This window comes from Melampsora larici-populina (assembly GCF_000204055.1).
Source record: "Melampsora larici-populina 98AG31 unplaced genomic scaffold MELLAscaffold_52, whole genome shotgun sequence".
Lineage (NCBI taxonomy): Eukaryota > Fungi > Basidiomycota > Pucciniomycetes > Pucciniales > Melampsoraceae > Melampsora > Melampsora laricis-populina.
In genome coordinates this window covers 668,085-677,436 of record NW_006768816.1, presented here as the reverse complement: position 1 = coordinate 677,436, position 9,352 = coordinate 668,085, and the positions used below count along the sequence as shown (strand labels likewise).

At 45.3% G+C, this 9,352-nt stretch overlaps 1 protein-coding gene across 1 annotated transcript; it reads left to right on the top strand.

Moving 5' to 3' along the window:
- Positions 1 to 7,191: 7,191 nt before the first annotated feature.
- Positions 7,192 to 8,998, top strand: MELLADRAFT_92816 (uncharacterized protein; the record flags this gene model as incomplete). The annotated part of the gene is made up of 4 exons (XM_007415602.1): positions 7,192 to 7,725; positions 7,812 to 7,889; positions 7,933 to 8,061; positions 8,144 to 8,998. 4 exons carry the CDS (start codon positions 7,192 to 7,194, stop codon positions 8,996 to 8,998), a joined length of 1,596 nt encoding a protein of 531 aa, XP_007415664.1.
- Between the last annotated feature and the right edge of the window lie 354 nt (positions 8,999 to 9,352).

The following is a 9,352-nucleotide window of genomic DNA, read 5'->3' as shown; positions in this document are numbered from 1 at the left end:
TCCGCGGCGGTACTGTACTTGGTACAGTACCTATACTAAAATTTCAAAAATATTTGCCCTCCAGTACAGTAGTGCCCACCTAGGTACAATACTGGCAGGTACTGTACTGGGAAAATCAGGTACTATACTGTACTTTACCAGTACTGGTACAGTAACTGTGGCTGCGTTGGTAAGTAGAGTTAGAAATGGTTTTGATAATGTTAAAAGGACCTAGCCAGCGATGTCCCAGTTTGGGGCTGGGTCTTGTGGTTCCTATATTTTTTGAATTCAAACCATACCTCATCTCCTACGTTCCATTTGGGTGTCTTTCGCACATGTCTGTCAAAATTTTGTTTCATTTTATCCTGTGACATTTCCAAGCAGACAGTCAGTTCTTTTTGAACATCATCAATTGATTTCAACCGCTCTTCCACTATAGGTATACATTGCTCCAGCAAAGGTATGTGGTTCACAATTGGGTTAAATCCGTAATTAGCCTTAAATGGTGATATGCCAATTGACTCGTGATCTCTGTTATTGTACGTGAATTCTGCCGTTGCCAGTAGTTCTTCCCAGTTGTCCTGAAGGTAATCTATGAATTGCCTTATTGACAATTTCCGATTGGCCGCCAGTCCTGGGATGGAATGCTGTAGATGGGGACAGGTTAATTCCTAATTTCTTGCTCAGTTTTTTAGTTATTTTAGAAATAAAAATACTGCCCTGATCAGAAATAATACTCTTGGGTGTGCCATGCAGCTTCCATACGTAACAAATCATCAAGTCTGCTAATTCTTCTGCCTTCATGGTTTCCTTACAAGGAATGAAATGACTCATTTTAGTTAGTCTATCAACCACGGTAAGTATGTTGTCAAATCCATTCAAAATTGGCAATTTCGTGATTAGATCGTATGAAATATTGGTCCACAGTCCTGCAGGAATTGGTAGTGGTTCCAATGTGCCATAAGGCAATTGTGTTGATGACTTGGTCCTTAAGCAAGAGTCGCAGTTGTCCACATATTGGTTAACGTAGGCTTTTTGAGATGGCCATGAAAGACATTGTTTGGTGAGGCTAAGTGTCTTGTTTTGTCCTGGGTGGCCAGCTAATAGTGTATCATGAAGGCTTCTGAGTATGTTGAACTTGATGTTGTTGTTGTCCGGTACTTCGACCTTACCATACTTATACAAAACACCGTCCTTAACCTCATACATCTTTGTCAACTTCTTGACTTTAGTTGATACCGGATCATCTATCAAATCCATGTATCCAATCAATGATTTCAACATTGGTTAACACGTCTTTGCCTTGAGGTGCTTTCTCTTGTATATCAGATACACCCAATACGTCAATCTTGAACCACTTTTCCGAGTCTTCTAATTGGATAGACTTGTCGACAAAGAAAGACTCCACGCTGGCCAGCTCAACCGGAAACGTGTCTGGTCCAATGTTCTCAGGTTTAAGTAGTTGACCGAAATTGAGTCGTTCTTCTTCTGAAGGCTTGAGGTCTGGGTGTCTAGACAATGCGTCGGGTTTCTGTGATTATTGTCCTGGTCTAAACTTGATCACAAAGTCAAAACAGGCCAGGGTCTCTGCCCATCTTGCTTGTTGACGGGTCAGCTGCTTAGTTGTCATAAATGTCTCTAAGTTTTGGTGATCTGTATATACTATTACTTCTAAGCGGTTTGGATTACCTGCAAGTTAGTGACGCCACTCCTTGAAGGAAGCTACAATAGCCAATAGCTTGTTGTCAAAGATTTCGTAATTTCTCTCTGCTTGAACTAACAACCTTGAAAAATATGTGACTGGGTGTATCTCACCATCCTCTTCTGATCTCTGCGACAGAATCGCTCCCAACGCGAAATCTGAACAATCACATTCCAGAATGAAAGGGCGGTACAGGTCTGCAATTTTCAAAATGGGAGAGGACGTGAATGCTGTCTTAAGATTTTCAAAAGCTTTATTGCAAGTGTCGTTCCATTTGTACTGAGTGTTGAGCTTTGTCAGATCGTGAAGTGGCCGAGTAGTTTTGGAGAATTGGTCTATAAACCTCCTATAGAAGTTTGCAAATCCAATAAAACGTTGGAGTTTGTTTGTATTCTTTGGAGCGGGCCAGTCCTTCACTGCTTGTACTTTAGCTGGGTCCATTTTAACCCTATTCTTAGAGATGATAAGCCCTAAGTACTCGACTTCTGACTTTGAGAATTCACACTTCTCAGGTTTGAGCCAAAGGTTATGGTTGTCAAGTATATCTAGAACTTCGGTGACTATGCCTTCGTGACGGACACCTTTCTTAGTGTATATCATGGTGTCGGCCAAATATGCAGCGGTGTCCTTCCCAATGCCGCCAACCATAATATCTTGGATAAAGAATTGAAAATACCCGGGAGCACCTGTTGGACCAAAAGGCATGGACAATGGGGCAAACTGGCCTTGTTTACAAATAAACGCCAGTACATCCTCTGATTCTTTGTCTACCTGTAGGTTGCTGTAGGCATTGCGAAGATCTAGTTTAGTAAACTCTTCCGCATCTAATAAGCTGTTGACCAGATCCATGGTCAACAGCAGCAGGTATTTGTTTTTGATAGTCAAGGCGTTTAGCTTTTGGTAGTCAAAACATGGTTGTAGGTTGCCGTCCTTCTTTCCAGTAAAGAGGACGGGCGCTGCCCATGGTGATGTAGTCCGCCGTATGTTGCCATTGGCCAGTCCCGTTTCAATCATCTCGTCTAGTACAGTGTTTTCAGCTGGCGAGAGTGGGATGATCCTGCTAGCCTGAGGTTGCGCGCCAGGGACCAAATCCACTCAAAAGTCGTATCTCCGTCTAGGCGGTAGGCTTTGAGCTTTTGACTTCTGAAATAAGTGCAGGTGTCAATGGTAGCACAATGGGACCATTTCCTCGACTGTTCTGGTAGGTAATTTAGCCTTTTCATCTGCCGCTATCCTTGCTGATGTCAACCACGATGTTTTGGCTGTGTCAACCGTACTGGTCCTATTTTGGGAATGTGAACACTGGCCAGCTGCTTCTACTAGGATTGAGTTTTCTTTAAGATCGTACTCACATTGCGGGGGCAGATGCTGATTGACTATAATCACAGCCCCCTCGTCACTTTTCCTAGTTTGTCCATTTGCTTCCACTTCAGGGTCACGGATGGTCTTGGTCAGAATGGACGAAGCTGCTGATGCAGCCGCATAGGACTTGGTAGCTGTTGTAGTACATGTGACGCTCGTGGCTGAAGAGGTGTCATGGTTGAGGGCCTTGTTGTCTGTAGTCTCTAATGTTGAATATGATACTGGCTTGCCAGCTGCTTCAACATGTACAGGATGACAAAACGCCTCTGACTCACCCTGCAGGGATGTTAATGTAACATGATTGTTACACATCCCCTCGTCATTTTGCCTAGTGTCCCCCGTGGGCTCAAATTCTTGACCGTGCAAGGGTGTTTTTGGGTCAGACAAAGCTCTGATAACAGCTGCAGGGTGGTCTTTAAGCGTCTCGGATTGCGGATTTTGATTGCTTATTGTTGTTGAGGTCGATAATCGGTGGGGGATCTGTGATGTAGCAGGGATAGAAAGCTTGCCAGCCGTTTTGACATTAAGTTGTGGAATAATGTTATCGCACTCACATTGCGGGGGCTGATGCATATTAATCGTAATAGCGGCCCCCTCGTCACAGCTCTTAGCGTGCCCATAGGCTTCCACATCAGGGCTGTCATGGGTGTTGGTCAGATTGGACAACACTACCGTAGTAGTTGAAATGTGGTGTCTGGCAAATTTGACGGAGCCGGCTTCCCAGTCGATCGAGTCGTGATGTCTCTTGATCCATGGAATACCAAGGATTCCATCGTAGTCGTCTTTGATGCGGGTGATTATAAAACAAGTCTGGTTGGTGTCGTGTTCAAGGAATAAGTCAACTTTGTATGATGCTCGGCTGGTGGAGCCATCAAAGCCAATCACAATGTGTTTTGCATCCACTGTGTGGTTAATGAGACCTGTGTGGCGGGCAAACTTCTCAGTCAATATGTCATGTGTGGCACCAGAGTCAATAAGAAAGCAAGCAGGAAATGTGAGGTAGGACGTGGCGCGGGGTTGCTGGGACAAGGAAAGTGAACATTGTAGAAAAATGTGAGGATCAATTTCATTGCAATAATTCAATTTACTAGCACCCAGTTGAATATCATTCAGAACCCCTTTGTGGCTCAGGATAGGCACATAAATCAAGCCTGAGCACCGCCATTTTTTGATGATTCCGCTCTACTAACACCATCATCCTTTGTTCTCATAGCCGCCAACTCCACTTCCAATTCTGAAACTCTAGTCCTAAAACCTCCTCAACTCTCTCTCCCCTTCCCTTTATCAGTTCTTCTCTTAGGACATTCATTTGCTCAATGACCTTGCTCATTACACCAAAAAGACAGTCCTGATCTCATTTGTTGTGCTTTTTCATCGTCTGAAAGTCTAATGAAACCTGAAGAGATATCCATCGCGTTGGGGTCGTTGGTAGGTACATGAAAAGCGGTGGTGTCGTTGGCTCCGTGTAATTTAGTATTGATTTTGATAGCCAGGTTTGCAATTTCCTCTATGCTCTTAAACTCTTCTTGATGCATGACCATTGCAATACAAATTTTATTTTTAAGGCCTTGTTTGTACTGACTTATTAAAGTAGGGGTTTCCCACCCAGTCCATGTCTTCTCTGTCCAAGCATCTGCGAGGAGAGAGGTGAGGGAAGTGTACTGAGAACACTTCAGCTCATGCAAGCTAGGCAGGAGTGCGTTAGCGGTACTTGCCCTCCTGAGAGTATGTCTCTAGAGGGTGAGGACCGCGTGCTTTGGGTGGAACCTAGCGCCAGCCTTGGAGAAGCGGAAAGAACTCTGTTCTTCCTCTTAGACTGTCCAAGGCTGGGCAACTTGCATGAGAGCGGGGAAGAGCCCCTTCAAACCACGGGTGGGAGGGAGAGCAAAGGGTTGCTTGAGGGTTTGAAAATCAGGGGGCTGATACCCGCGCGCCAAAAAAGCTCGGAAGAGGCGGGACGAGTTGTGAGAATGGACTTGGCAAGAAGGACAAAGGAGAGAGAAGTGTTCCTGGGGAACTTTGAGAGGGAAATGTCTCTCTACCTTGTGCCTTGTCTGAGGCCTTTCCAGGGCCAGGCTGACCAATCCAGAGGGTTGGCTATTTGTTCAAGTCCGGATCCGTGTTTCACACGCTGACGGGATGTCCTGTTCTTCGGCGAGCTTTCCGTGGCGAGACATGGACAGGTGTGATTCCTGGTACCGGCGTCACCACACTTCAATTAAGCTCGTGCGTATAAGCAGCTACCGTAGTCTTTTGTGGCAGGTTATGTAACAATTGCTCCGCCTTAGCCTTCTTCTCCGTGTAGAAGTACATGGCTTTAAAATTAGTAACGAATTGCTCAAAAGTGACGAGGTGAGACTTAGATTCATCTAACAACTCGTGCATCAGGGGCTGAGCCCAGCTGCTAGCGGTCCCGTGAGATAGGCCATAGCAAACACAACCTTTTGTTTATCGTTTTCGAATAGGTATGGGTGGGCTAGCATTTATAATTGTACCTGACTAGCAAAAATCTCAGCTGGGGCACCACGTGTCCCGCTAAACTTGTTGGGAGCCGCCACTTTAGGCCCTTTGGGCGTGGGTGTGACGGCAGGTGCTGGGCTGTAGGTTGGCTTCCAGGGTTGTGTGCTGGAGCTGTATGATGAGCTTCCATTGCAGCCAGTCTAGCTTCTGACTCTCGAGCCCGATTTTTGGCCTGCGCCCTGAGTGCTCGTTCTTGGTTGAGGGACACAGTCAACTTGTTGATTTTGTGTTGTATGTCTTCCATTTCTGTAGATGAGAGTGGCGTCGACAAACTGTGACAGTGCGTCAAGGTCTAAATCTTCGTTGTTTAGTGAAGGAGTTTGGTATGTGGGAGTTGTTGTGACGGTAATGAGAAGGTTTGATGTGGGGAAGGTTCAATCTTGTAGTTGAGTAATTGGATCTGGGTAATCTTAGTTTGAGTCTGTTAATCTGAGATCTGAGTCTGTTCTTCTTGGAGGTTTGGCTTGTATCTGATGAATTCTAATCTTAATCTATTTTAATCTGTAATGTCTAATCCGGTTTCTTCTGTTCTTGTTGTTTGAATTGAGAGTCATGCAAGGACTTCTCTTGAGCAGGACGTGTATAGATAAATGTGCATTATCAATAAGGGTTCTTGCTAACATCATGACGCGATGTAATGAGTTCGAGTTATTCAGTTATAAAAAGACCAATCATGTTTCCACTCTGTTTGTTCTTTTTCTCATCGAACTCATTATCAAGTTTCCTACAATCTTTCGCTTTCCTCAGATTGTGGTTTCTTTTTGATCAAACATCAGTCCACCTGTGTGTACTTAAACCTACCAAGTGTATTGGATGATACACATAAGTGTATCATCCAATGTAGTCCGCTTATAAGCATGTAGATTTTCCTAGATACATAGTTGCTTCTTGGGTAACCTCAAAATAATTACAAGTCCCCATTCCCCAAGGGGGGGGGCTTGTACCCGTCGAGCACCCAACAAAATGATCACGAGTGTATCACAATATCTCACTACTGTACAAAAATCATCACGACTACACCATCAAAACTCACTACTACATAGCAAAATCACGAGTACGAAGCTTAATCTCACGACTCAACATCAGGAGTAACAAGCGTGATATTTCATCTTACTACCTAATAGATCATCTCACGCCTACACCTTCCCATTTCACTACCTAATAAACAAATTCACGAGCACACCATCTCAACTCACTAGCATACAACCCAACTCACGAATGACATTCAGTATCACAAATGCATCTCCTCATCTCACTACCTCATAAGTGATATCACGACACCACACAACCTCATATCACTATCATACACCTCAACTTACGAAACCGGTGACTTACGATCTGAGCATTCAAGCCAAAATACATACATCGCACACTCCATTGATCCATACTTACAACTTACGACTTCAAGATCAACCTCGCACTACCTCAACACTCCTCCCTCAATTTAGCAACCCATAAACCACTTACTACACATTTGTACACCCACTTTCGATCAGATGGACACGATTTCTCAAACGTCTATTCAACATATCTTACCTCTCCCCGATGTGATTGAGATCAACCACCCCGATCGTAGTAAGATGGACGATTACGTTCTAAACTTCGACGCTATTCAGCACGGCTATTGAATGAGGATCGGTAACTCGCACAGCCGGAGTAACTTGATTCATTACGAATGCTACCGAGCTGGTTACCCAACTGGCGGCTCCCTCTCATCCGGAACCACTAAGTCTGTCAGGATCGACTGCCCATTCAGGCTCAACGGTCGATTTTTCCCCGACACAGGCAATTGGCTCCTTATCCATACCCACCTTGGCCATAATCATCCCCCTGACCCCAATGTCAAGCCTCGCAAACGACCCAGCAAGAAAAACAAACCCCTGGTACCTGCTCTCGTGGAACCCTCAATAGAACAACATAGACCTTTTGACGCCTCACTTGAATCCACCATCTCATCTCTTTCCGCACGTTTACACGCTCTGACTCCTCACCGTCGACAAATCGCTATCATCAAAATCGATTCGATTCTCAATGACCCAATCCAGGGACCCCTGGCAGCAGTTCGCCCTGACCCATCGCAGAATTGGTCAAGCAATATCGACGTTGATATGCCTATCATCCAAAGCGATTCCCCAGGCACCACCACACTCAACATGCCAGTGGTAAGCTAGCTCCACCGTCTAAAACCAATCCAGACAGGCTGATCACAACCGTCTTACATCTTTGACAGCAGTCCGATATGCAAAAGCTGTTCCCCAACAGCCCAGCCTCCCCAAACAACTACAAAATTGAAAACGCTACACATCACGACACTTTTGATGAACCCGTGAGTCATGCAGGTGCAGTCGATACGTATGCTAACTGACCAGCATTTTACTCCCTCAATTCATTTGTTATATTATCTGTACATCATCCAGATCCGATCTTGCATAGGTGAAAGCATGTTTTCATTTGAGAAAACAAATCCTGCCACATCTCCCTACCCTACGAACGAATATGTACGTCGAGGTTCAGGTTCCTCCATCAGGACCAAATTAACATGTACTAACCTTCAACCTACTAATATTCAACCGCTTCAAGATCGATAGCCTAGTTGATGACTTCTACGGACCCACTGAAGACACGACCTCCACTTTCAATATGGAAGACCTCAGTTCTGACCCTAAGGCCAAAGTACAAGAACCCAACAAACCCCTTCCCACAGCTTCCACCTCGCTTAGTCCAACACCTACGACATCAAACCTCACGCTGCCTGCACCAGTAACGAGGATCACCAGGAAGCGAGCTCGCGAACTTCCACCTCTCATGAAGAAATATCGCATACGGGACCGGCTGCAACCATTTATCCTCGATGTATGCGAAGTAGAGGCGGATGGACACTGCGGCTTTCGCGCCATCGCGGTAGCCCTTGGCCGTTCTCAAGACGAGTGGCTCGATATACGCCAGAGCATGGTCAACACTGTAGAGAGCTATCCTCAACTGTTCTCTGACGACACGCTACCTCAGCCGCGTGCCAAAGGGTTAAACCGCCTTCGGACACGCAAACGAAATGTAGTGTCCCAGCAAGAGCACTGGCTCACCATGCCAGGTTGGGGTGGAGTTATAGCTACAACATTTGAGCGTCCAGTGATATACTACGACCCTGGTGCATATAGCCAGACTATATTTCCTTACCTCACAGGACCTAATCAGCATCCACCAATCGTCCTAACCGTCGCATCACTCCACTTTTGCACCCTCAAGCTTGATCTGACCTTGGAGGGCCTCCCAGTTCCACGAGTTTGTAAAACGTGGCGCCGATATTGCAACGAGGACGCGACTCATTGGCTTGACACATGGGGTCCATTGATTGAACTCAATGAGCAATTCATCAAATCCAATAACAAAAGTGGCAGAAAGAAAAAACAACTGGCTCCAATAGTTGTATCTGATTGAGTTGAACATCGGCTATATTTACTTTAGATCATTCTGTTACGTGTAGATGTCCCCTCTTTTCATTTCAAGTTATTTTTTGTTTCCTTTTTTGTTGCAACTAGATGCCATGTCATAACATTGTTTGAGACTGAGCGAATTTTACCCAAAAACCAAATAACAGAACAAATTCAGTCACAGCATGTTGAAGTCTTGCGTGAGTGAGAGCCCCTACGAAGCCAGAAACACCTAGGGGCCTTACTTCGAGCCTCATCTCATCCCGGAGTCAGTTCATTACATCGGGACCAAACAGACCGTAACCGCGGGTCAAAGTGTACAGGAAGACGTGCTTCAGCGAAACCTGAAAGCCATTGAGAT